We start from the raw sequence: 27,978 nt of genomic DNA, 5'->3' as shown, positions 1-27,978 counted from the left end.
CCCTTGGAGTCTTCAGGAGCCAACCCACTTGCAAAGAAGAATTGGACTTGGCAGTATCAGTAGACGGTAAATATAAGGAAAATGCAACCTGAACAGGACCTTGAAGTGTGATGTTAAATGTTGATGTTATATGTTAAGAAAGTAAACCATTTTGTTTTTAAAAATTGTTGTTGCAAACTCATTCCAAGTTCTGCCCCACAGAACCCACAGATAGAGGTTACACAATCACATTCCAGAGGGCAGTCCCTTCTTGAATTTCGCGTGGATTCAAGTCCAAGGCGGGAAAAACACAAAAGGTTTACTGGGAGATGAGATCAGGAAAACGAAACCTAAGGGTGCAGCACCCTTTATCAGTTGGGTGATGAGATAAGGCCAGGCTGATGGTCGTCTTCCGGGGCTTTCTTTGTTACAGGTCTGATCTCGGTTTTGTGAATGAAAAGGAAACGCTGAGGTGGGGCAGGGCGGGGCTATCGCCAGCATTTCTGCCTTAAGGGGAGGAGAGTTTATGCAGACGCAGAACAAATCCTATCTTCTATCTAATACAGTGATTATTTCCATCTAAACTTACAGAAAAATATAATAAAAGTTTCATTTTATTTGTAAACAAAATCTGAAATGGATAAATTGGGAGAGTTTCTGCCACTGCGCCCCCAATAAGGAGGATGGGGGAAATCTGACCCTGGCTGTTGTTTTGGGAAGAGGCAGATGCTGGGGGGTTCTTCCCCTTGCCTTGATAAATCCGCTCCGCTGCATCCCTGCGCTTCCTTCCAGCTTTCCCTGGACTTCTTGGGATGCGAAAGGAAACATCTTCCTAGCTCCTGAGGTGCTTCCAAATGTCCACCAAAGCAACTCCCTCCCCCCAGGCTCCGCCCCCCCCCTCCCCGCCCCGGCAGCTGCCTGTTTCCAGAGCGTCAGTCCTGCAGCAGCAGCAGGAGGAGGAAGTCCTTTGCAGGAAGGGAAAGCGAAAGTAGCTCCTCTCTGGCCATGGCGGCGGCGGCGGGTCCCCTGGAGGAGCTGTGCGAGGAAGCCTCTTGCTCCGTCTGCCTGGACTTCTTCAGGGACCCGGTGACCATTGCTGGCTGCGGCCACACTTTCTGCCGGGCCTGCCTGACCCACAGCTGGGGGGGCTTGGAGGGGGCAGAGGCTTCCTGCCCTCTTTGCAGAGGACCCGCGCAGGAGGGGACCCTCCGGCCCAACCACCAGCTGGCCAACTTCGTGGAACTAATCCAGAAACTCCGTCCTGTGGGAGGGAAGGGGGGGATCTGCGAGAAGCACCAGGAGCCCCTGAAGCTTTTCTGCCGGGAGGACGAGGCCCCGCTCTGCCTGGTCTGCGGCAGATCCCAGGTGCACAGAGGTCACCAGGTGATCCCTCTGGAGGAGGCGTCCCAAGGAAACAGGGTGAGCAAGAGATGGAGGGCTGGGGGAACAGACTTTTCTGGGTTCTTGAATGTGGCTCAAAATCTCACTTTGGAGCAAAGCTCTCTCAGCTTGTGGTCAGTGCTGCTTGCTGATTTGTAACTACCAAGATAATTTAAAATATGCGATATTATATTCGCCCCACCCCCACCCCATTGGCTCCCAAAGCAGCATCTAATATATGGATAAAAAAGGGGCACGAGGAAAGGGCTTAACCTCGTGATGGAGGGAAGGGCCTGGCTGCCACCTTTCCACCCTGCCCCCCCCCCCGGAGATCCCCCCTTTGCTGCTTGCCCTGTCCTGCCCATATTGGTGCCCCAGCCTTTCACTGGAGTCCCCCTCTGGCTGAGGAACACGTGCAGCTCAGTCCCATTTCCTTGCCCTTCATTGGTGGCCTGTCTGGTTTCTACAGTGGCCACTCCTTTGCCACTTCCTGGGAAAACTTTCCTGTGGACGAAGCAGGTAGGAGGTCAAGCGCAGGGTCAGTCTCTTTGCCACGGCATTCTTTGCATCTGGGAGTCTTCATTTATTTATTTGTGTGTGTGTGTGTGTGTTTTGTTTATCAGATTTAATATACCGCCCTATCCCCAAAGTGCTCAGGGCGGTGAACAATATAAAATATTATATATAAAAAAAACATATATACAATTTGGGAAATATTGTTGAAGATCCCATTACAGATGTGGGGCAGTTACATCTGTAGTTTGGTCCTTAAAAACAGTTTTGCTTCTTGTATGTTTTATAGTAAACTTCTAAAAAAGAAACCAATCTCAGTTTCGAGTCTCTCCTCCCCTAGGATGAATTCTGCTATTGTCTGGATAACCTGAAGGAGGAAAGAGTAAAAATTCTAGCGTGTAAAGTGGACGTGGTGAAGGAAAGCCGAGACCTGCTGGTAAGTTTCATTGTGGATGGGAAGGGAGCAGCTTCCAGAACTAGCATTGGGGGATCGTGTGCAAATAGCAAAAAAGTCGACCCATGAGGCAGCCCCTCCCCCCAGTTGGGAAGTAGACCAGCCAACCAAAGGGAGACTGAGATTGCCGTTCTGAGCAGTATCCAGGAAGTGGGGCTGGGGATGCTGCAGAATGGCCCACTCTTGGTGCCCCTGGACCCCGAGATGGTTCTCTAGGGCTGCCTAGTGGGTGGGCTGCCCCGGTTGTTTATCCAGAACAAGACCACCCCTCAAACTTCTTTTTCTTCTCAGGGGATTTTGATTGGGTCAGAATCAGTTGATTTTTCATGGTTCTCTGCGCTGTGGGGTAAATTCTGGGCAGCTGCACGTATGTGCCAGTTCCCCATGGATGTGGATGCACCAACCCTGCACGTCGAAAGCAATCCCTGAAAAGAGATGAGGGTTCCCCACCCCCAGAGGAATGCTGGGTAGAAATGCTGAGAGATCCTCCACCAACCCTGGACTGGGCCAAGGGACGTGCAGCCATGGCTGATTGATTCTGAGGGGGAAAGTCCTCAGGATTCTCAGTAATGTGTGGATCTTTCTTTCCCCCTGCAGTTTTTTCTTGCCCAACATGCAGCCAGGGAGGCCGATTGAGGGGAGGGGGCTTCTTATCTCTTTTCTCCGCAGTGGTATTTCTACTCAAACATTGTGCCTTTTTGTCTGTTTGGAAGTGGGGGCGGGGGGGGGGGTGTCAGTAGATGGGATGTCTTTTTATTGGGAAAACAAATGAACTCAAGAAGCCCCTTCTGCTCTCTGGGTCTTCTGCTGCAGATGGAGCAGTCCTCTGTGGCTGGAAGAATCTCTCCAAGGCTGATTCTGCACGGGCCAAGTAAAACGGGTTAGGCCCTTTTAAAAAGTGTGTTGGGGGGGGGGGGGAGCCCAAATGCTTCTAACGCTAAATGCTACCTTTGGGGATAGAGCTGTCTATCAAATCAAATGAATAAATAAATAAATATTATTGGCCAGAAACCGGGTGAAATGAAAATTGTTACATTAGTGACTTTTTTTCTTTAGCCTGGATTTCATACGCTTTCTGTTGCCTATGCGAAGTACGGCAAGCAGGAAGCATTCAATCTGCACCCCTTCCATCCACCATTATGGTGGGTTCTGTAGGTAGCTGCCAGCAGAGTGGCTACTCTGATAGGTGACCGCCATGCCATGCTGGTAGGTGGTGGTGGGGATTCTTGGGTGGAGGTAGATTCTCAGGCGGGAGGATTCATGGCTGCATGGTTCACACGAAAACAGCGCCCTCCTGCCTACACGATTCAAACGATCCTGGCTGGTCCCTGCCCCCACTGTGCAAACGGCAGCACAGGCAACTAAAGCAGGTTCCATGAACCGTGTTGCCTGTGCGTAATCAGCCCAAGAGTTTCAGTGAGCTCCATGTGTACTGTGACAAAGTCCGTAGAAATTGTTCTCCAGCCCTGACAAATGTTGATGTGATCTTAATGAAAAGCCAACGTGCCCTTCTAATAGAATCGCCTACGTTTGATCTGTCACTGCAAACGCCATCTGCGTTTGTTATATTGACCCAATTTCCTTCTCTTTCCATATCAGAAGCAAACCACAGAACAGAAACAAGAGACAGTAGCCAAGTTCAGGGAGCTGCACACTTTTCTGGAGGAGCAAGAGAAACTTCTGCTGGCCCAGATGGAAGAGGTGGAGAAAGAGGTGGCAAAAAACCGGGAGCAGCGTCTGGCCGAGTTATCTAAGGCCCTCTCCTCTGTGGACAACCTTATACAGGACATGGAGGAGAAGTGTCAGCAGCCGGCCATTGAACTCCTGCAGGTAAGAGGGTGGCAAAAACAGCTCTGGCTCCCCTTTGGGGAAAAGTTGTCTCCAGACCTTCTCTGTTCACCCTTCACCTGGCACAAAAGCAAATGAGCCCTATTTGTATTTGCTGGCAGGTGTTCCCCCCTCCTCATGGTCTACTTTCCCATCTTCTGTATTTAATTTCCAACCAGCCACAGACTGGAAAAAATAGAGGGGCCATTTGAAAGTCCCTGATAGGCTGAGGCCACTAAGCTTCCATCTCAGAAGAAGAGGAAGTGTGTTTGTGTGTCAACCAACAGTCCAGGGAGCTACATGCAAGTCAAACCTGGTTCACGGGATTTGGACCCAGACTTTCTTTTGCCTGCTGAGCCATGTTACAACACTGCAGCAAAAGTGGGAAAGATCTTTAAAAGGCTAAAAGATGACAGGTTTGGCTCTGCTTCTCTCAGTGCCTGGATCCACCCTTCCCCCCCCCCCCCACCCCATCAGATGACATTTCTGAAACTTTAAATAAAAGGTGCAATGGCTAGATTGTTACATTGTAACATTATAGTGATCTGTTGCACTAATTCCTAGAATTAGATTCCAAATAAATAAAGTGCAGGCTGTACCTTTCCAGTTATAACTCTGCAACAACGACTAAATAGTCACAAAAAGTGAAAGCTGGGGAACAGCAAGATGTGACAATGCTCCTGAAATCTGGCTATTATTTTGCCCTCCAGTGGCAAGAAGGAAAATAACAGAGATAGGATTGAAGCAAGCAAGGTTGCAGGGGATGCCTCTGCATGCACAGGTGGCCACGAGAGCGACCCACCCTAATCATGAGACTTCCTGCTTCCGCATGTGGAGAAATCCCTGTGGGAAAGTAGCCACTGTTGAGTCCTCAGAGCAGATCACCCGGCTCTACTCTGAAATGTCCCCACTTTGTTGATATCAACCTCATGGAGATTCCCACCCACTTGATGGAGACAGACCCCTGCCTTTGAGTGTCGTCTGCTGGCTGAATGCAAGAAAAGGGCCAGAGAGCAGAATCTTGCAGGGTCTGAGGGGTTTTCCTGATGTTGCCTTTTAGCAAGAACTGAGGTCTCTCTTCTCTCTCTCTCTGCCATTTTTCTTTAGGGTGCCAGAAGCATCTTGCAGAGGTGAGTGGATCTTTCTCATTACCTTTTGTAACACTAGAAGGGGTGTGGGTCGCCTGTGAAGGACGAGGTCCTCCCGGGTTGTGTGTTGTGTGTTAAGTGCCATCAAATCGCTTCCGACTCAGGGCCAACCGATGAATCGATATCCTGCAAAACGTCCTATCATACGCAACCTTGCTCAGGTCTTGCAAACTGAGGGCCGAGGCTTCCTTTGTAGAGTCCATCCATCTCATGTTGGGTCTTCCTTTTTTTCCTTCCGCCTTCCACTTATCTTGGCTTTATTGTCTTTTCCGGTGAATCTTGTCTTCTCATAATGTGACCAAAGTAGTGTTGCAGCTGATGGCCAAACCAGGTGTAGCTAAGATTGTGAGTCTCCATTTGTCTGTCAGTGGCAAACGGCTTATGTGCAGAGCCTTGACAATAGGAAATTGTGAAATGAAACTGTATGGGGTGTGTGTGTCTATGATGACCCCCTACCTGTGCATCCCTTGAGGAGGGGTTCCCAGCCTCCTTGCACCTCTGGTATTCTGTCATGTTGTCGTCGGCACAGGCACAAAATGGTTGGCACAAGATGGGTGCTGTAGGAGGTGGAGTCAGCCAACCAAAGGGCTGCTGCAGCTGATCTTCCCTCACTCAGTGAAGGTCTTAGTCTTGCCGTGGTAGCTGCTTCCAAAACAACATTAAAAAATACTCCAGGAAATACAGTGTTGGAGTATCCTCAAGGACATTCGTTCTACAAAATGGCAGTCTGGAAACTTTATTTGCCCCGAATAATGCCTCGGTTGGTATCAGGGCTGGCTACGGGGGCACTTTAGAGGTGAACACTGTCATGGTTGCCGAACCCAATGTGATATGCTCCGGGTGTTAAGGAGGGTAGTGTGAGACTCTGCCTGAGGAAGCTGGAGTTGGTGAGTGTGGCTTGTTTCCCACTTTTTCCTACCACCACGTGACCCTTAAATGTGCTGCCTCTGCTCAGAATTAGTCCTTGGCTGTTTCTACACTGGCAATTTGTCCGACATTCAGGGCTGTGAGGGAGCGGGAAAGGCAATAATTCCCCCTTCTCCCTCAGTGTGCTTTTTTATCTTGAGCAGCAGTGGCGTAGGAGGTTAAGAGCTCGTGTATATAATCTGGAGGAACCGGGTTTGATTCCCAGCTCTGCCGCCTGAGCTGTGGAGGTTTATCTGGGGAATTCAGATTAGCCTGGGCACTCCCACACACGCCAGCTGGGTGACCTTGGGCTAGTCACAGCTTCTTGGAGCTCTCTCAGCCCCACCTACCTCACAGGGTGTTTGTTGTGAGGGGGGAAGGGCAAGGAGATTGTAAGCCCCTTTGAGTCTCCTGCAGGAGAGAAAGGAGGGGATATTAATCCAAACTCTTCTTCTTTCTTTTCACATCAGCCATTGAGAAGAGGAAACCCTCTGTCAAAAAGCCATGATGTTGCCGTTGCCCTACAGCTGCAGCCATAGTAACAACTGGGCTTCCAAAATAACTCCTTAGTCACGCTTAGCAGCCCATTATGGGGCATACATGGCTGGTGTTCAGGAAACTTGTGCTTCTACTGCAGGTCTCCCCAGGTAGATTTAGAGCAAGAGACATTTCTCTGTGAGATTATAGGACTCAAAGATTCCACACCTCCCACGGGGGGGCAAACGATGAAAAGGAACCACAGGAAGGACACTTCCGTGACTAGTGATGTCATGTGACTTGTTTCTTCCACTGCCCGTCAGCCTCACCCTTGAGAACATAAGGAGGGCCTTCTGACTGAGACCAGCCATCCATTGAGTCCACCTTCCTGTTTCTCACAGTGACCAGTCAAGAGTCCTGGACGGCCAACAAACAAGGCTCAGAGGCCGAGACCTTTCCCTGTTGCTGCCTCCTGGCAGTGTTATTCACCAGTTAAATGCCTCTGGCTGTGGAGGCTCCCTCAAGTCACCAATTCTCATAGCTGCTGGTGGACAATGAATCTGTCTAATCCCCTTTTAAAGCTGGTTAAAGCTTTTAACCAGCAAGGAATTACTGGTCGAGTAAAGAAGTACGTCCTTTCGTCTGTCCCAAACTTATAGCTCAACAATGTCATTGGGTGCCCCTGAGCTCTGGTGTTCTGGGAGAGGGAGAAAAAGACATGAAGGCGCTGAACCAAAATCTGCCCTCCTCCATTTCATCCTCACAACCACCCTGTCTGAGAGAGAGAGAAGGCTGTCTAAGGTCACCCAGGGAGCCATGGGGCTGGATGTGGGACTGAACCAGGGCCCTGCAGTCCTTGGCCATTTGGACTCTTACCCTTGAGGTGCAGCCGGGTACTTTGCTCTTGGTTTGCCCCACAGTTCCCTATTCTGATGAGAACCCCCTGCTGCGAATCTCCCTCCGTTTTGGCCCCCCGGTTGCTTCATCCTCTCATCTAAGGGAGCAGGAGGAGGTTTCTTGTTGCCTTTGGGGAGGGCGGGGCTTGAATGTATCAAAAATACAAGAGATTTCACTGGTCTGTCGAATTTGTGATTAAAAAAACAGCCTGGAAAACCAAAGAGTCGTATGGCTGGAAGGGCTGTTGGGTGAGCAGGGGAAGGCGGGGCTGAGTGATCAAACCCAGATAATGAATTACGCTTTGTGTTGAGCAATTTTGTTTAGCTGAGAAAGCAAAGCAGCCCGAAAAGCTGTGTTTTGTCAGCATTTGGAAACTACGCAGCTTCTCTGATTTGCACTGCGGTGGCTTCAGAAGAGGCAAAAACCAATGTGCAAATGAAAGCCTTTTGCAAATGAAAGGCACGCTTGCTGGAAGGTAGAATTTCAAATGTGTAAAAGGTCACAGGGACACGTGGAACTGCTGTATCCCGAAACAGACCCCTGGTCCCTTTACCTCAAGGTGCTGCAGACCAGGAGTATCTACCTGCTGAGCAGATTCTCCACCACTAAGCCTCATCCCCTCCCCCAACTCCCCCTGAAGTCCTGAATTATAACCACCTCAACTTTCTTTCTCTTTCGCTGGACATTTGCAAGGCAGAGATGAGCAGGGGATGTGGGGTTGGGGCTCTCAAGGCCAAACTGGATTTTTGCTTGTTTGGGTTTGATCTGGTTCCTCACAGCCACAACTGTGATGAGTGGCTGTCAAAAGAGAAAACAGAGCCCATTTAACCACGAAATTCCACTGGAGAGGAAGAAAGGCTCCTGCCATTTCTCTCTCCCTCATCCATTTTTCATGCCCAAAGATCCCCCGTGAAGGGAGTTACTTTCATATTTTTGCTGCTTCACACCCATTGAATAGTCCTTTTGGAGCAGCAACAATGAAGAAATACCCCCCCCCTGCAAACAGCAAAGGAAAACAGGAGTCCTTCCTCTCCCTGTGGTGTTCTGAATAAAAAAATGTTCTGTTTTATTTTTCAATAAGCCTTCCCTACAACTGCGGAGTGGTTTTGGTGTCTCAGGAGCTACAGGGATGTAGTAATGCACTGCTGACCCAGCAGCACCGTGGTAGAACGTTGGCACACCAACGGACTGTCTGGTCGCCCGCACCCCTCCCCTCAACCCGTGTGAGTCCTTGGATCATGAACTATCTGGCTCAGTCACGGGCGTCCCAGACAAAGGGACAATAGTCTGCCCCAGGTGAGGAGTTAGGCCCAGGCGGCTTGCAGCTCTTCTCCTTGCAGTAGCAACCAGGTGAGATCATGCATCACATGATGATCTCCCGGCTCTCCAGCCTCTCAGGACTCTCCCGTTCCGCCCTCTACCGCCCCCATTAGAATCATAATAAAAGGTGCAAGGAACCAGCCGCGGAGATTAGCTAGGAACCACGGACCCCCAGCGCTCCAGCTGCTGCTTGATCTCCCTCAGATGTTATCTCCGGCGTCTGCGTCCGTTCTTGCGCTGACAGCGACGCGACTGGCTGGTGCGAAACCGGGAATCACGAACCTCCCACCCTGCCACGTGCAGCCTGGGAAAGGGCGATACGAAGTCCGGCTGGATCCGGCGCATCCAGGGACCACGTTTGATCGCCTGTCCTCTGGGTCGAGGCGCATCCAGGGCTTCAGCGTCCTAGGACACTCTCTCGTCCGGCGGAACACGGTGAGTATGGGGAGCTTGCAAAAGCAGAACGCGAGCAAGCTGCGTTAACGAACTGGCGTTAGCGAAATGCGGCAGGGTCTCCATTAAGAGAGGAGCTATGCAAACTGGTTGAGATTGAAGCTCAGTGTCCATGGTACTTGAGGGGGGACATTAGATCTCTGGGATTGGGGGAAAACATCGAGCACTCGCCGCACAGAGCCTGCGCCGCCCGATGTCACTGCACTGGCGATGGAGACAATGCTATGTAGCCATCAGCCTGCAGACCGATAGCTTCCCTTGCTGTAGGCGCCCTCCTTCGATCTTTCACCTTCAATTTCATCCCAGATTTTCTCTATCACTAAATTGGAGCCTGTCCTCCTTCCTTGCTGCTCCTCCAGCCTCCTTCAAATTCTCCCAGCGGCTCGGCCGCCTCTACTCCGCCTTCTTTTTTTCGAAGCCACGCACCTCTGTCAAAGCGCCACGTAAGCGGGTTTCAAAGACCCTCATGAAGCTGTTAGTCGATCTGCTAAAGAAAGGGAAACCTGACGGAGAGCGATGCTGATAATATCTCATTGTGCCCGTCCACTTCACAGATACGAGGAGGATAGCATAGTTCGACGGGTTGTCAGTACACGTATGAGCTATAATGTCCTCACGGGCTCCACATAAAGCCATGCGGGGCCATTAGGAATCCGCACTAGCCCCCTACGTGAGGAGGCATGCTGGAGACGTCATGAGGAATGTCACCCTAATGGTTCGGACGACTGGAAAACCACCTTTAGCATGCTCCTGGAGTCCTGCACAATTTGTGATGATCTGGGAAGCGGGTTCCGCCAGCAATGCATCAGCAGGGGGGCATACTCGGTAGCGCCTACACAGCAACTCAACTGCAGCCCGTGCTTTAGCCAACCCCAGCGATCAGATTGTCCTGCCTGAGGCCACCCCGCCACGATGCAGCCTCTGGGTGTGCCACTATAAGGCATTTATCAAAGTCCCCCAATGCCCGACCCAGCCAACCCAGAGTTTCTCCCACCATCCGGCAAGAAACCCCAAGAGCCCTAAGCTGAGTTTGTGAACAGGCTAGGCTCTCCAAAGGCAGGTAGATAGCGAAGGCCCAGAGGCGAGCTCTCATGCTTCGCTAAAGAGAGAGCATACTCCACTGAGTGCCACTTAGGCAATCGCAGACCCTGGGCAAGGATCCTGAACTGGCCGACATGCTTAAAGCTTACTTGGGACAGCCGGATCCTCCAGCGCCAGCTAACCTCCCTCGCCCGCCTTTCTCCACCACCAGGGGACAGCCCAGAGGATTGCCTTTAACTGCGACAGGTCAGGACACTTCCCGGAGGAGTGCAGGCAACCCGGCGGGGGGGCCTACAACCCGATGGAGGAGGTCCTCCCCAGGAGGAGAAGGCCGCCCAAAACCAGTTACGATGCCAGAAGGCTTCCACTGGAGAAAGCGACTGCCCGTCGGGAAACTCCCGCCGGGCATCTCCCAACCAGGATCAGGAGGGAGAGTACTGAGCAGACCCAAACGCAAGGCCTGCCAAAACCACCCCTCTTTCGTGGCATCTGGCCATGCACCCAGCCTATCTCCTTTAAGTTCCCACGAGGTTCTTGTCGCCCCAACCCAGTACTCGCGAGCCCATCCCTACGGGACTATTGGGCTAGTGCTGCCAAAACCTGACACGCTGAACAGGGACTGTTCATCGTCCCGAGTGATCGACTCCACGCTGGGACCCATCCATCTCCAGGTCTGGACAAACATCCCACAGGAATTGCCTGCAGACCAGCTGCGCTCCAATTGATCCTCTTGCCCATGTGTTGCCGCTGCCGACCCAATAAAGGCTACAAGCCCCAGCGTGGCATAGAAGCAGCCTCGCCACCATCGCGGCGGTGGAAGCGCCCTAGCCGGGAGCTCCGTACATACCTGGAGCTCGCCATAGAAGGATGCATGTTCAGGGCCTGGTGGACACCGGTAGCTGATGTGACCGTCATCAGAGCAGCCGAATGGCCCGACCAGTGGCGAGCCGAGGCTTTACCCGCTGCATACAGGGGTGGGGAAACAAAACAGCGAGGCAGACATCCGCCCATCACGGTCAACAGCCAGGACTTGGCTGACGGCTCACAGTCCCAACCCATCGTTTAGACATCCATGTTAATCTCTGGGAAGGGACCTCATGGAGTCAGGTCAAAGCGACTTTGGTCTGGGATGCGTTGAAACCATCACAGATCAATGATCCAGTTGTGCCTTCCGAAATTCACCTTCTAATTTCCGCTTAGAGCTGTTCCCTCTCCCCTTCTTCTCCTTCTGTTTTAGACTGTAAAGGTTTCAGTGGAGACGAATCTTTACAGTGGTTTCTTATGACTGAGTTCTTGGGCTCAGGCATTAGACCCAGTCACAGCACCAAAGCTGCTGGAAGCTTATCTTGCAGAGATGAGCATTCGTTCCCATGAGAATGGGACCCGGACCCGACTGGGGGGTGGGGAAAGGGGAAAGATATTATAGTTGAGCTTTTGGCGGAAAACTCCATTCGGCATGCCGTGTCTGAGCTTTCTGAGATGTCTGAATAAAGGATCTTTTCGTCAAAAAAAAGTCTTTTGTTTCTGCTCTTCCTTCCTTACATTATGTCCAGGAATCCATTAATCCCTTTTTCCACAAAGTGTTGGACTTCTGGTGTGTCAACATGCAGAAGTTGGTTGCTCTTGATCATGTAGAGACACGGTAGCCCCATAGAGGGTTCGAGCCTTCTCTTCAAATTCTGAGGAACCACCAGGAGAGCGTCTCTGGTGACCCTCTCCGTCCCTCGTTCCAGTTCGCTGCTGCTGCGGGGCCGAAAGGTTGTGGATATTAACTCATGGAGATCAAGAGTGGATTGAGCTGTCACATGGATCGGCCTGTGGATCAGTTCCACCCGATTCATTATGGATTACAAGCGAGATGCAAACCGTTCAGGAGAAACAGATCCAACTTCACGGGCATGCTGCAGCACCAGGGGAGTCGATTGAGCGGTTCCTGGACTCCTACTTTGATGATCCCCGTGATCCCACAATGGCAAAGCGGGGGCCGGCTCAACCACCTCGGTGGGACAGTGGCGGGATCTGGATCCAGTTGGGAGAGCTTCGTGCCGGTTCCCGTTCTCCGATCCCAAGTTGAGGCCGGGTGACATGCAACAAATGCCCTGAAATTTCTCGGAGAGCTTGAAGAGCTACCCGTCGAAGAGGAAGAAGAACCGAAGAGGACCTCACTACCATTCGGATGACTTCCCCTCCCCTCTAAGACAGCTGGGAAGCTGGGGAAATTGGTCCAAATGCGGGGCGCAAAGCTGGAACCCATGAGCGAAAGTACTGGGAGGAGGAGAGGGAGAAACTGCAGCGGGACCCATGAGAAGCCCTACAAGCGGCCCGCCAAGAGGTACAACTTGAGTTGAATCGTACCAAAGATGCACTACAGCGTCAGGTACCACCAGAACTTATCGATCATGACAAAGTCTGGATCAATCCAAGATGGACCTCTCGGCCAGAGGAAAGCATCAAGGCCATCCAGCGCCAAGTGAGCTGACCGCGGCCCTACGAAGCCGGGACGAACAAGCCAAACTGGCCATTGAAAGAAGGGCCCTGCAGCCCATCAAGGCGCCTTGGCGTAAGGAGAGGAATTAGCACCTTGGAAGAAGATCTGAAAAAGCGACAGCGTGTGACAGCAGCGTGTGGGATTATCACTCACCCCGCTCCTGCCAGTGCTCCCTCCTGCCGTGGGGTCAGCAAGCTGGAGCCACCTCGGGACCTCAGTGCCGCCCGCTCCCTTACCAGCTAGAAGAACACGGCACCAGGTCCAGCTCTCCTCTTGGCCCGGTGGTGCCTCCACCCGGCTCCGGCAGCCTGGCACCGCTTGCGCCCACCAGTACAGCCACAGCTCAGCTGGCGGAGTGCCCAGAAGCGGCCCGGAGGAGAGGGGGATACTACAGACCCCCATTCCGGCCCGTTTTGGCGGTACGCTTCTAGACTGCATCCTTCAACTAGATGTCGCATGGAGGAGTTCGATGAATTTATATCGGTCTGAGCGTGAAAATCAGAGACTCGGGTCCGTCTTGGATGGGGTGTGGCAGCCCGGATTGGTTGTGACAGTTTTGAGCAACAAGATGAAGAACCGCGCCGCGGTGGCTGGATTCCTTCAAGCCTTCTTGGCTTCGTTTCCCACATTTAGATGCTGAAAATGAAGCTATGCGCACAGTCAAAACCGGTAAGCAGAACCTTGGCTCCTTTGCGAATTAAGCCCGTGAGTTTCGTCTCTGCGGCGGCTGCCAAACTCCCCAGATTGGCGGGCATGAAGTGTAGACACTTTTGCGAGGCTGTGAATAACAAACTTGACGGTGCTTCTGATCCGCATCCCGCACCATGGCAGAATGGATCGAGCTGGGTTGCTGAAGTAGCAGCCCGCTGGACTACGCTTCTAGGTATACGGGGCGTCCCGCCCACCACGGGCACTACCCGGTTTCCCTCGTAAAGTCAGTCCGGCAGCGCCGTTTCTACTGAAACCACTTCAGAGCGCCGCCGCCCGGTTGGGATTGTGCCTCTACGATTGGCCGGTGTAACGCCAATTGCCAAAGAAGGCGAAACCTGTTCGGCTCCAGCAGCGTCTCCTCCGTAAGCCCCACGGTCTGGATAGCAGCCTGCAGAATCTACAAAGCGGTCTCGAGGGCGACTTGAGGAAGGAGAGGCGGCAGTCTGCCTTTCGTCCGCTTTTCCCGTGGACATGGGACCCTACTCCTGACTCGGTGAGTGAAGGCGGCTCCATTAACATTCAAGCCCGTAGCCAGCCCAGCTAAACTATATCTGGCGCATTCTGGCCTCAGCCCTCGTTGATTCGGTTTGCCCACTGTTTAATGCATTTAAAGTGGCTGAGAGCTTCGGCAGAGCCGGATCCCCTTAGTGAAACCCATCCGGGATTCACTCAAATGGACGGAGTCCGCTCAGGCTGGGGGTCATTTCCGGTTTAAAGCATAACCTGTCCTCCTCCGTTGTGCTGATCACTGGGAAGGTAGCTTCATCTAGCTCCGGTTGCCAAACATTCCATTGTTTTGGGTATGCCATGGTTGCTGCTACATGAACCAAAATTTATTTGGAAGGGGCCGGATCCACCGATTACAGATCCTCCTGTAGGGGAGCATATGAACTGGCGGAGAGACGCCATAATGACCCTACCCGCCAGTTTCCGCAGCTTCGCCCTCAGAGTCTACCCGACCCGTAGCCATCCCCTCGGTGTATGGGGACTTGGCTAGGGTGTTTCAAAACAAGAGTCGCGATCAATTGCCCCCATAGGGATACGGTGTAAGATTTTATTGCAACCCGGAGCTCAACTGCAAGGGCATTATCCTACCCGCATGAGTCCCCATCGGGAAGGAACTCCGTGCCTAGATAAAACTGGCCCAGCAGTTTATAAGAACAGCAAACACCATGCTGCCCGGTGCTTTTGTTAAGAAAAAAAGATGGATCATTAAGATTGTGTACTATCGTGGATTGAATGCTGTTTCATGTCCAACAAATATCCTGCCTTTAATCAAAGGAAGCCTTTTAGATCGCTAGGCAAGGGCGGATCTTTACTAAATTGGATCTGAGAGAAACTATCGAGTCAGGATTGCGGAGGGCTATGAACACCTGATGCGTTTATGCAAAGTTTGGACAATATGAATATTTAATGAACGCCGGGTTAAGTGGGGCCCCAGTTCATGGCTTTACTAATCAGCGAGTGCACATGATTTACTATACAAAGGAGTAGTCGTTTATCACAAACTGACGTGTGTTTATTAGGAACTTTGGAGGAACATAGATCGCGGTTAAGGAGGTACTTACAGCGTTTGTGAGCAATTCTCTGTTTGCAAAGCTCTCAAAATGTTGTTTCCATCAACCCTCCATTTGAATTATCTGGGCTATCGGATCTCCTCTGATGGGTTGATAAGTCTAAAATAGAAGCCCCGGTACCCCTACAATGGCAGCTCCACCACTAGGAAGGAACTGCAGTCTTTCCTAGGCTGCAAACTTCTATGTTGATTTTATACCCCAATTTGCTGGGCAGTACTGCTGACTGATCTTTTTTACGCGCAAGGGAAGGATTCACAGACAACTAAACCCGAGGGGCCTCCCTCCCTTGGTCTCCCTGAATGTCAACTAGCTTTCCAGCTTAAAATCAGCATTTGCTTCTAGGCCTATCTTAAAACTTATCCGACCCTGACCTCCCTTTCCCTGCGTTCACGTGGGCGCTGGCGGATGGCTTCGGCTTCCCCTCCTGCGAAAAAATAAAGATGGAAAACTTGTACGTGTGCTTATTTGTCAAAAAAGTTTTCAGGCTCTGAACTTTCAACTGGACTGTGGGAGACAAAGGGGGGGCAGCTGCGATTAAAATTAGCACCTGGCGTCACTGGCAGGAGCCAAACACCCCTTCAGGTTTGGTCAGATCACAAGAACTTAGCCGCCCTTTCTACCCCTCAAGATGTCTGCAAAACAGCTCGCTGGAGCTGACTTTTTCTCCCTTCTCCTTCACAGTCCATTTCTTTGGAAAAACTAATAAGCTGGCCGATGCCTTGTCGTCTGCCGGGAGGTGTCTCTTCCTTACGGGATATTCCGCGCCACCATCCTCTCCCCTCCCAACTCAGTTTAGCCGTCACCCGATCGCGAAACTGCTCCTCGCCCGTTCCCAGCATGATCTCCCCTTCCTCGAAGGAACTTCGAGGGGCCGGGTCGCATGAGCCACCGGAGGGGATACAGCGCTGCATTTGGAGGGTGGCGTCTGGAAAAAGGGTGGGTGTTGGTATGTGCCCCCCAACTCATTAAGCAGGTTCTTCAAGCCTGCCACGCAGGTCGGCTGGACATTTTGCTTTTCTCAAGACTTTGCATCGGCAAATTCGCCAGTTTTGGTGGCGCTATCTTAAGAACGATGAAGCCTATATCAAGGGGTGTCACGATTTCTTGAGGCCAAAACTATTCCGTAAACCTCATATGGTCTTTTGAAGCAGCTCCAGTGGCATCCAGACCCTGGGAGGTTATCTCGATGGATTTTATTACAGGTGCCACAGAAAGCCAGGGTAACTTACCGTGTTGTGGGTGGTGGTGGTTATTCTCTAAACAAAGCGCATTTGTTCCCTGCTCCACCATCCCATCCGCTGCGAAGTTAGCGCGTTTGTTTTATTCAACATATTTATAGCCTGCACTCCTCTCCGTCAAGGGTGGTATCCGACCATGACTAATTTGTCTCGAAGTTCTGGAAGGCCTTTCGAGTTGTTGAGGGTCCACCCGACCATTACCGCCCTACCACGTTCAAAGTGAAGCCCGGAGTCGAAGAGCGAACAGAACTCTAGAACGGTATTTGCGTTGTTACACTATACCATCAGAATAATTGGTGTGAATTGATTCCCATTTGCGAGTAGCGCATACAACAAGCGCCATCCATAGTAGCAAAACTCCCTTTGAAATGCGTGTCTGGTCGTTCGTTCCCCGCCACTACTAACTCCCACAGGCGTTTGCACCCCAGGGGATTCGAACAATGGATTTCTTCCTGGCGGGGATGGAAATGTCGAGTTCAAACCGCCCTGCAGCAAAGCGAAGAGGTCAAAGTTCCAGAAGCGGATAAGCACCGCTTCCGGACTTCCGTTCTTGGCATTAGGAGCTTGGGTCTATTGTCACCACTAAGAACCGCCGGGCGTTCATAAATACTCAAATTAGGCAAAAATTCATTGGGGCCTTTTAGGATTACAAAGTGATTAATGATGTGACTGCTGTACAGATCTGCCTAATTCTTTAAAAGTAACCTTCATCCCGTTTTCCTATCTCCAGTTTACTCAAGGAGGCTCCTCGTTCGATGCTTAAGTACCGACCACTCGAGGAGATACCCCCGCACGTGACCATAATTGATGGTCACAAGCACTCTACGAAGTGCATTTGATCCCTGGACTCTCGTTTTAATCCTTGTCGCTTGCAGTATTTGGTTTCTTAGGTGCGGGGGTATTCATCTGAAAGCCATAATCAATGGGTATACTTGGAAAACATAGAGGCCCACTCCTTATTGCAGGCATTCCATCGCGGTGCCTTTCCCTCCAAGTCCGGTGGGGAGTGGGGTTTTGTTAGGAGGCAGAGTGTAAAGGTTTCCAGTGGAACTGAATCTCTTTACAGTGGTTTGGCCTATGACTGAGTTCTTGGGCACCGGTGATGAGCCAGTCATTGGCAACACCCACGCTTTCGCTGGAGAGCTTATCTTGCAGAGAGAGATGAGCATTCCGTTCCTTGGGCATGAGAATGGGACCGGACCGACTGGGGGTGGGGAAAAGGGGAAAGATATTATAGTTGAGTACTTTTGGAAAACTCCATTCCTGACATGCTTCGTGTAGGCTTTCTGAGATGTCTGAATAAAGCGATCTTTGTCAAAAGTCTTTTTTATTTCTGCTCTTCAGAATTCCTTACATCGACCAGTAAAGGCGGGAGGGCCAATTGGCTGACTAGCCCTCCCTGGATTAAAATCTGGGCCCGTCCTGGTAACATGGCTGCACAGCTGACAGGCCCCAGTTAATCCACACCATCACTTTGGGTCTAGTGGATGGCCATTGAGTTGATTATAGTTTAAGCACTATAATTGCTTCCAAATCTATTAAAGCATTCCTTAGGCTAGATTCCGGCCTCTTACCGGCGAGCGCCTCTCTTTAAGGAGGCGACATCTCTGGCGGCGTAAGCCTAGATAATTCGATCCTGAAATTGCCCCACTCCAGCCTTCCTGCATTAGCCACTCAAGGAGTCCGCGGTGGTGCAATCCCCTTACCAGAAAACCCCCCCCCCTTCTTGTGTGCGAGGAATCTGCCTCCTAATCGACTGATTGCTTCATCCCCGGATGCAACTCCATCCCCAAAGCGCTCCAAAGCCCTTTGCATGTTGCTGATTAAACATGCATACCACAATCCCCAGGTACGCTCTCTGTCCCCTCCCCTGAGGCTCGGACCCTGCGCCTCTTTGGCGCGACTCCTGATGGCGGCTCTGAAGCCAATTTCCTTCACCAGGGTCGCCTTTACCTCCTGCCCTCCCTGTCCAACAACAATTAAAGAAGAAGAGAGGGTAGGCGGCTCCCCAGTAGGGGATTGGCATTAAAAGCAGCAACCTTCCAGCAGGCTGCAAAAGACAAGCCTTCTTATATTAAACTCTAAAGTAAACTCCAACTCAAACAAAAAAATCTTCGATCATGATCTCTCCCCGCCATCGCTCTAGAACCCGGAGGCACAAGCGGGACCGGCCCTCCACTTAACCTGGGGAAGGGGTGTGTTCAGTCCCTCTTCCTACAGGTCCCTGTGGACTCCGACTCGCCATGATAGGCCAGCCCATGGAATGGCGCCCAGGAAGAGGAAACTTCAACCCCCATCCCGGAGATGGAACACATCTCTCTAAAGCGCGATCCTGCCCAGCGGCCCTCAACAGGAACGCATGGCCATTAATGCCTTCCAAAGACCCGAATGACCTGGGGAAGCGTTAAAGCGACCGCCAACCAAACTCAAGAGCCTGCTGCGTAAAGCAAGTGACACCGCAGACGCGAGAACCTTCTGTGTCCGCTCTTCTTTGCAATCGCCCGCACCAATTCAAGCGGCCACCATCCTTTGCCTGATCTGCTGCCTCCCACTGCCAACGCGACAATGGCCACCCCTGGCGAGCTTTCACCAGACCAACATCTGGGAGCAGTGCAGCCGCCGCTGCCAGTTAACGCCTTCGTCCTTTTGCCTGGGCCCAGTACCTAGGAGTTGGGAGCTTGCTAAAGCTCCTGCCTGCTCCCCTGTCTGCAGAAGCACCCGGAGACTTCCTAAGCGGAGGTCTGGGTTAAGCCCTTTCATGAATGCCTCATCCATCGGGTAAACTCTATGATGCCGACTGGGGACCCGTCGTCCAATCCCCTCCCGGCTGGCTCTTCCCTTTATCGCTTCAGGACTGTGCAGCTAACCCGCGAACTCCAACACCTGCGCCCGACGCCAGCCCGGCCTTGTCAAGCGAGGAACCGACCTCGGGCCATTAAATTAACCGGCCAATTGGAACTGTATCACACACATGGGAGGACATTCCCCAGTGTTGAGCCCGAAACATCCTGCTCCCTCAGGGGCTGGTTCTGGACCTCGCGGGGAAGAGAACGTTCATTACATTCCCGCCTCGACTTCTCTGCCGGGACTCTTTGTTGCCTCAGTGCCTCACCGTAGGTCCTACCCCAATTTGGCTTCCACTCCGGGGAGCCCGAGGGCGCCCGCCGCCGCCCGGCTCGCTCTGCCTTCGATCCCTCCTGTCGGACGGCCAGCGGTCGCCACCTCTCAAAGCGGGTTTGTCTCCCTATGGAAACTTCCTTAGTGGGAGTCCCGGACTCAAAGCCTCCTAGCCTACAAGACTGATCCGGCCCGGCATTTGGCCTGTAGCCCGCTTCGAGCGTAAGTCTGCTATCAACTTCTACCTCCACCAGCTTCTGGATGCCCTGACGCCTCGAGCAGCAGGAGTTTCGGTCAAACGGCGACCTTAGATAATCGTGCGCTATTGATTACTTGCTGTTGTTGCATCACCAAGGTTGTGAAAATGTACATAATATGTGTTGCTTTAACCTCTCTGATGAATTCCCAATTGATTCATATGAAAGTATCGCATTGAGCTGCAAGAAGTTGTATCTAATCTGAAGTATGATGTTTTTGCTCCCATTGGGTGGGTCCAGCCCTCTGGAGCTGGCTATTGCCGGGAGGATAGTTGAGTGTGCTATTGTGCAGCTCTGCATTGGTTTGATTGTATGCCTTGCATTATCCCGGATCTTGTTTACGTTCAATGTGTGTCTAATATTGCCTGCTTAGCGTGTGTAAGAAGCCCCTCGAGATTTCCCTTACCCGCAGCCAAGTTCTAATGTTACACAAGCAGCTCGGGTCGAAGCTTGACCAGACGGCGGCGGAGGAGGAGACAAAGCCGTCCCTTTAAATCACCCCCCTAGTATTTCTGGTCCCCTTGCTAAAATGTAAAAATGTAACCAGGAGAATGTAGTAATCCGCTGCTGACCCAGCAGCACCGTGGAAGAAACGTTGGCACACCAGCGGACTCTCTGACGGCCTTCTGGTGCTTACCGCGCCCCCACTTCACCTCAACCCCGTGTAGATGCAGTCGGTCGCCATGAATCCATCTGGCTCAGTCACGCGAGAGTCCCAGACAAAGGGACAAATGATCACCTGCCCCAGGTGAGGATTAGGCCCAGGCAGCCTGCTTAGCTCTTCTCGCATGCGTAGCAGCCGAGGTGAGATCATGCATCACATGATGATCTCTCAGCTCTCCGTGCTCCCGGACTCTCCCGTTCCGCCCCTCTACACGCCCCCATTAGAATCATAATAAAAGGTGCCAGGAACCAGCACGCGGGAGATTCGCTAGGAACACGGACCCCCGCGCTCCCGCTGCTGGCGATCTCCACCAGATGTTATCTCCGCGTCTCGTCTCGTTCTTGCGCTGACCGCGCGGCACGACTACACAGGGAGGTGGACATTACTCTCTGAAGAGCCTTGTAGCCTGCCAGTGTGGTGTAGTGGTTAAGAGCAGTGGGTTCTAATCTGGAGAAAAGGTTCAACTCCCCGCTCCTCTGGCTGAAGCCTGCTGGGTGACGTGGGGCCGCTCACCGTTCTCTCAGACTCTTGATGTGATTTTCTCCAGGTATGAAGAAATGGAGGTATTCAAGAATCCCTTGCCTTTTCCGTTTGCACTGAAGTGGCAGATCTGGGACTTCTCAAACCTAAATCCCCTTTGGGAGCACTTCAAGAAGCAATTCAAAGGTAATGAGGAAATGCTGCAGGGATTTCAGACTGGGCATCAGATTGGGCCAGATGTGTTTTAGTGGGTTTCAGGTGGCTTATTCCAGGGCCTTCACCTTTTGAGCCCACGGCCACCTTTGGACTTCTGACACAGCACAGCCACGAAAGAGATGCCACAAAATTGCTACCACGGGAGGCTGAGCTAGCCACAAAATTGCTGCTGCGGCATACCTTCAGCCACACAGTGAAGGTCCAATGCTGCTCAGTCAACAAATTTAAAATGCTGCTCAGCCAATTGGAAGCCTTGCTTGGCAGAAGTCCCTCCTCTCCCTGGCCACTTTGTGAAATACTTGGTGGGCACCAAGTTGGGACCCCTGACTTTCATTATTAGCAGACCCAGGAATGTGAGAATTGTATGTACCAATTCACAAGGCTATTTTAGTTCACCATGGAAAGTGTTGTGGTCAGAATTCTCCCGCAGATTTAATTTCATGATGTGGTTTTTCTGGATTTTCTTCTGTTGCTGCTCTGTAGTCCTTTGTGTCTGTGCACTGTCCAACGGGGAGACAGTGGCAGAAGGACCACCCAAAATGAGAGGGAGGGGGAGGAAACTGCCCTTCAGGGCATCCACACATACTGGAGACCCCCACCTGACCCCTTACAGGAACTTCTACCCAGATTCAGCCTATTCGCACCAGTTCGGTAGAACTGGTAGCTAGTTTTTTGTCTCATTCGAATAACTGGTTGTAATCCCACCACTGAGTCCTTTTGGAACCAATTATTTAAATCCCACCACTGCTTCTACCCCCATTCTCATTGCATTGTGTTTGTGACCACATTGGCCCCATGCAAACTGTCCCCTTTGACTGATTGGGCAGCTTTGCTAGACTGTGTCCATGGTGAGTTCACAGAGTGGTCTCAAGGGGACTGATAATGCTGTCTTAAACAGAGTTACCCCCTTCCCTCCCCAAGAAAAAAACAAACAATATGGTTAGTTGGTGTTTTTGTCACAAGATTTGTGAAAGGCACAAAGATCTGCTGTTCACTTTCGGTCCCTTTGCTTCCACAGACACTATGGATTCTGGACTTCGCTCTCAGAAAGGTATGTTTTTCTTCATATACCAATCAAAACCTTCACCTTATAATGTGTGCTCGTCTACTTGGTGTTGTCTGAGAGAGAACATGGATGCTCTAGTTTTGTTCCTCTTCATCTTTCCATTCCTGCCACAGGCAGTTCCTTCTTGTTGTGAGGAGGTCTGTCAGGGTGAAAGATGAGGTGAACTCTGAGGGGATGAACTGCCTCCTTCCACCTGCCTGCCACCATTTTGGGAGAATGGTTGGTGGGCCTCATCCCTTGAGGTTCTTTCAGAATCCTCCCCATGAGAAGCACAGACCACGTTGGGAATCCCATTTCTCTAAGTGGATTTTCCTAGGTTTCCCTCATTTTCAAGGTGTTATAAATTGTCTGATGGATGTACCAGTTTGAGAGGGAAAATACTTTGTTTATGGAATAGCATAATATAAAGGTAGACGTTCAGCATGCTAGAGTGTTCTTTTCTGGTTGCTCACACATAATTTGTGTTTGATGTTTGGGAGGAGAACTGAAACTCCATTCAGCCACTCCAAAGTTTCCGCTTCAGCTTGTTCTGCTGCCTCCTTTGCTGTTGCTCAGGAGCACCTTTCTGGGCAGGAGACATCATGAAGGCAGATGTTTTCTAGCTCTGTGAACTGAACTGGGGAGCTTCCGTTTGCCACAGTCATGTATGCAGATCGAATGCTGGCTTAGCTCTGTTTTGCTCCCTGTATGTGTACCTGGTTGTCTGATTGCCTTAGTTAAAAAGACATTCTCTGGACCTTTCCGAACCCTCCGGGGATGGAGCGGTCTATTAAATCAACAGCAGCAGCAGCAGTAGTAGTAGTAGTAGTAGTAGTAGTAGTAGTAATCTACCATCATAATAATAATAATCGACATAGCAGTCCCTGGTGACAGCAGGGTCATGGAAAAAGAACACGAGAAGGTCACTAGATACCATGATTTGAAAATCGAGCTTCAGCGTCTATGGCACAAACCAACTGAGGTCGTCCCAGTGGTAATCCCAGTGGTTAAAACTTAATCCATCGAAGACAGAGATCCTTCGGCTTGGCTGCCGGGGGGGGGGGGGGGTTGGGGGTTTCCAGCCGCCAGTGTGGGAGGGGGTCTCACTGGTGCCGACCTCCTCCGTTCGCAGCCTGGGGGTCCACCTGGATTCATCTCTTTCAATGGAGACCCAGGTGGCCCATACAACCCAGGTTGCATTTTTCCATCTTTGTCAGGCCCGGCGGCTGGCTCCCTTCCTCTCCCATGCAGATCTAGCCACTGTGATCCATGCAACGGTCACCTCCACATTAGATTATTGTAACTTGCTCTACGCAGGTCTACCCTTATGTTTGATCCGGAGGTCAAAGCTGGTCCAACATGTGGCAGCTTGTTTGCTCACAGGGGGCGCCTTCTGTGATCATATTCAACCTGTGTTGCGTTGCCTACATTGTCTCCCAGTTGAATTCCGAAGGTTTGGGTGCTGACCTTTAAGGCCTTACGCGGCCTGGGACCCTCGTACCTTCGGGACCGCATTACCCCATATGACCCTACTCGGCCTCTGCGCTCAGCAGAGGCCAATTTGCTGGTGGTTCCCGGCCCCTTAATGATGCGGCTGACCCTGGCCCCTGCCTGGTGAAACACTCTTCCTCCAGCTGTCCGGGCCCTGCGGGATCTTGGTGAGTTCTGCAGGGCCTGTAAGTTTGAGTACAAACAGAGACATAACTCAGTGGCCAAGATGATCCACTGGAATTTATGCAAGAATTACAACATAAGAACAGCTAAGAACTGGTGGGAACATTGTCGAGAAATTAACAGAAAATGAGAAGGTCAAGATCCTGTGGGACTTTCGAATCCAAATGGACAAAGTGTTGAAACACAATACACCAGACATCACTGTGATCGAGGACAAGAAAGTGACCATCATCGACATAGCAGTCCCCGGTGACAGCAGGGTCATTGAAAAAGAACACGAGACGGTCACTAGATACCATGATTTGAAAATCGAGCTTCAGCATCTATGGCACAAACCAGCTGAGGTCGTCCCAGTGGTAATCGGCATGCTGGGCGCCATCCCAAAAACACTAGGGCAGCACTTGAAACATCTTCGAATTGACAAAATTAACATCTGTCAAATTCAGAAGGCAGCCCTGCTGGGATCCGCACGAATACTACGCAGGTACATTACAACTTCCTAGGCCTCTGGGTGAGGCTTGAATTGTAATGAAGGCCAACAACCAGCTAAAGATCTGGCAGCTGTGAAATCTACCATAATAATAATAATAATAATAATAATAATAATAATAATAATAATAATAATAATAATAATAATAATAATAATAATAATAATAATAATAATAATAATAATAATAATATAATAATAAACCAGCAGCAGTGGTGCCAGTGGTCATTGGCGTGCTGGGTGCTGTCTCAAAAGACCTGGGACAGCACTTGAAAGAAATTAACATCGACAAAATCAACATCTGTCAACTTCAAAAAGCCGCGCTATTGAGCTCCGCAAACATCCTTTGCCAATACGTCACAACGTCCTACGCCCCTGCCTGGGACTCAATGGTGATGCAGACCAACACCGACAGTGATACCTGGCTGCCGTGTATTTTGTAGAAGAAGAAGAATAAATAATAATAATTGTTGTTATTATTATTTAAAAAGCACAAGCCAGAGAAGACCACTGAAAATGAAGAAGCAAAAATTCTCTGGGACTTTGGAATACAAACAGACAAACACCTGGCACATAACACCCCAGACATAACAGTGGTAGAGAAAAAAACATGTTTGTATCATAGATGTTGCAGTGCCAGTTGACAGCAGGGTAGAGCCCAAAGAAATGGAAAAGATCACGAAATACAAGGACCTACAAATTGAAGTCCAACGACTGTGGCGAAAAAGAACATCAGTAACTTGGACGAAACATCAGTCCACATGCTGCAGAAAGCAGCACTTCTAGGAACTGCACACATTTTACGCAAATACCTCTAATATCCTAGGCCCTTGGGAAGGACTCGATATTCAGAGATGAATTCCAGTCACTTGTGCTGTGTTATGAGTATAATAATGATATAGTTACATGCTACGACTGATTTTTGTTAATTGCCCAACCCTGGTGACCCAGTAGAACAGGATGGGCAGTTCTGGGGGACTGAAAGAGAGGAATTGTGGGAAAACCTGCCATGCAGACATCCCATGGTTACTGTGCTTTATCAGTAGCTACGCCAGCAACAAGGAAACCACACAAGCCCATCCCTGTGAGGAAACCACCACTGAAGCCCCCGAGTCTCTCCAGAAGACTCAGAGATTGTCAAGGGAATCGAAATCCTGTTCTGTACCCCCTGCTACCACCACTAAGTTACCTTTGCTGTGAAGCACAGAAACTATTAACGGGGTATTTTTGATTCAAGGTTTTCTGGTTTTGATTCAAGGTTTTCTTGAATGAGTGGATTTCTTATAACAAAAAAATGATTCTTAGAACAAATAATTGAAGGTTGGAATGGGCAGTAATGTCATTCTTGTGGTACAGGAATATTCCCCCAAACAAAAACAAAATCCATGTAATCCCTTCATGATTATTTAAATTGGCACAAAATATTGTGTAAGCTTTTTGATCACACCTGGCTGGATGTTACAATTATTAAAAATACAGAAGGGTGAAAGGTTGTGGTGGGAAGGTCTGATCTCGCAGACGTCCTCTAAAGGATGCAGGAGGGCCTTTACCATCACTTTGCTGCTGACATATTACTAGTTTGCAGCACATTCTTTGTGTTCAGTCCAGTCTTTGTATTGTCGAAGACTCATGGCCCAACTCAGCACAATAATTATATGCTCCACTTGCTTTACTACCATCAGATCCTCTGAAGATGCCAGCCACAGATGCAGGCGAAACGTCAGGAGAAAATGCTGCTAGAACATGGTCATACAGCCTGGAAACCACACAGTCCAGTCTTTGTTCTTTCAATTAAATTCAAATTGTCCCCAGTGCCACTTGAGAAACTCATCTCACTGGCCGGGTGAAAGTCAAGGCAACCCCCTTCCAATCTCTGTGTTTTCTTCAGTGTCAATAAGAGCCAAATTCAGCTTTGAGATGTGTCTCAGATCAGGAGTAAGAGCCACAACCCGTTCAACCCATTCTATGCCTCTGCTCCTTTTCATGAGATTTGGGTGTTTGTGTAAATGCTTTTTCACGTGTGATTTCTTTCCAAAAAATATCCATGGTTCTCTTCTGTCTGAAGGTTAACTGCTCGGGATTGGAGATGGTAGGAAATGGGTTTTCTTCCTGTGGGTTTTTAATTGTGCCTTTTATCTGCCTTTGCTTGAATCGCAGCAAAAGAGCGTTCTGCCTTTTAAGAGGTACGGAGAAGGAAAAGCTTAAAGCGTTGAGAGGAGGCCACGATGGGCAGGAAGCATAAGCGGCCAGAGGGAGAAATCTCCCAGCTGAAAATCTTTCTCTTCTTGTCTCTTCATTTTCCTCCAACAGCAAATGTGACGCTGGATCCAGACACGGCCCATCCTCTGCTAAATCTGTCTGAAGATCGGAAAACCGTGAGACAAGGAAAATTTCAAGCTCTGCCCGACAATCCTGAGAGATTTGACTGTTATTGTGCTGTGTTGGGCCGTGAGGGATTCACAGGAGGCCGCCATTTCTGGGATGTCCTTGTGGGAAGGGAGGGAGAATGGGCTGTGGGGGTGGCCAGAAAGTCTGTGCGGAGGAAGGGAGAGGTTATCTTTAGCCCTGAGGAAGGGATCTGGGAGGTGGGCAAGTGGGGAGGGGGAGATTACTGGGCTGCCGTAAAAGGCTCTGAAGTCCCCCTGTTCCTGAGTGAGGAGCCCAAAAGGATCCGAGTCTGTCTGAACTATGATGGGGGTCGAGTGTCTTTTTTCGATGCTGACCAAGGAGCCCTCATCTATGAGTTCTCTGGAGCCTCCTTCTCCGGAGAGACCCTCCTGCCCTTCTTTTATGTATATGGAAAAGCCACCCTCAAACTCTCGTCTGAAGACTTTCTCTTCACACCAGGGGCATCAATCAGAAAATATTCTTTCTCAGAAGCTCCCCCCTTTAGTCCTTCTCTGGAGAGACCCTCCTGCCCTTCTTTTGGGTATCTGGAAAAGGCCACTTCAAACTCTCTTCTTCCAATCTTCTCTTCACACCAGCAGCATCAGCTAGAAAACCTTGTTTCTCAGGAGTTCCTCCCTTTAAAGAGTCCTGTCAAGGCCTCTCCAGGCTTCCAGCCACCAAGACTGACTGGAGTAAAATGGAGACATTTTCCCAACATTCTGCAACATCCCCCCTTTTCCTAGTATCTTATCTGAAAATAAAAGTAACATACCCTGTTTCCCCTAATATAAGACATCCCCGAAACATAAGACATAGTAGAGGTTTTGCTGAAGTGCGAAATATAAGGCATCCCCCGAAAGTAAGACATAGCAAAGTTTTTGTTTGGAAGCATGCCCGACAAACAGAACACAGAAAAATAAGACATCCCCTGAAAATAAGACATAGCGCATCTTTAGGAGCAAAAATTAATATAAGACACTGTCTTATATTCGGGGAAACACGGTAGTTGTTGTCAAGGAGAGGTTTGAATAGACACCCGCTCAGCCTCCTTTAGCCCCCATTCCCCTCCGGCACAAGAGAAACAACTTGAAAGATCCTGCAGAGGAAAATGAGGCTCTGCAAGTTTAAGTTAATATTCTGGACTTTCTCTTTTCTTTGGTTTATGGCAGTGATGGCGAACCTATGGCACGGGTACCAGAGGTGGCACTCAGAGCCCTCTCTGTGGGCACACACAGAGTCCC

At 50.5% G+C, this 27,978-nt stretch overlaps 1 protein-coding gene across 1 annotated transcript; it reads left to right on the top strand.

The window, feature by feature from the left end:
- The first annotated feature begins 947 nt into the window (after window positions 1-947).
- LOC125428697 (E3 ubiquitin-protein ligase TRIM39-like) lies at window positions 948-27,978 on the top strand. Its single transcript, XM_048489238.1, has 8 exons — window positions 948-1,398; window positions 2,213-2,308; window positions 3,926-4,156; window positions 5,261-5,283; window positions 20,995-21,113; window positions 22,162-22,194; window positions 26,660-27,506; window positions 27,741-27,978. The coding sequence occupies exons 1-7, from the start codon at window positions 985-987 to the stop codon at window positions 27,478-27,480; spliced, it is 1,737 nt and encodes a 578-aa protein (XP_048345195.1). The 5' UTR covers window positions 948-984; the 3' UTR covers window positions 27,481-27,506; window positions 27,741-27,978.

This window comes from Sphaerodactylus townsendi, linkage group LG03, assembly GCF_021028975.2.
Source record: "Sphaerodactylus townsendi isolate TG3544 linkage group LG03, MPM_Stown_v2.3, whole genome shotgun sequence".
Taxonomy (NCBI): domain Eukaryota; kingdom Metazoa; phylum Chordata; class Lepidosauria; order Squamata; family Sphaerodactylidae; genus Sphaerodactylus; species Sphaerodactylus townsendi.
Note: the sequence above shows the minus strand (reverse complement) of the source record. Positions and strands in the feature narration are given on the sequence as shown.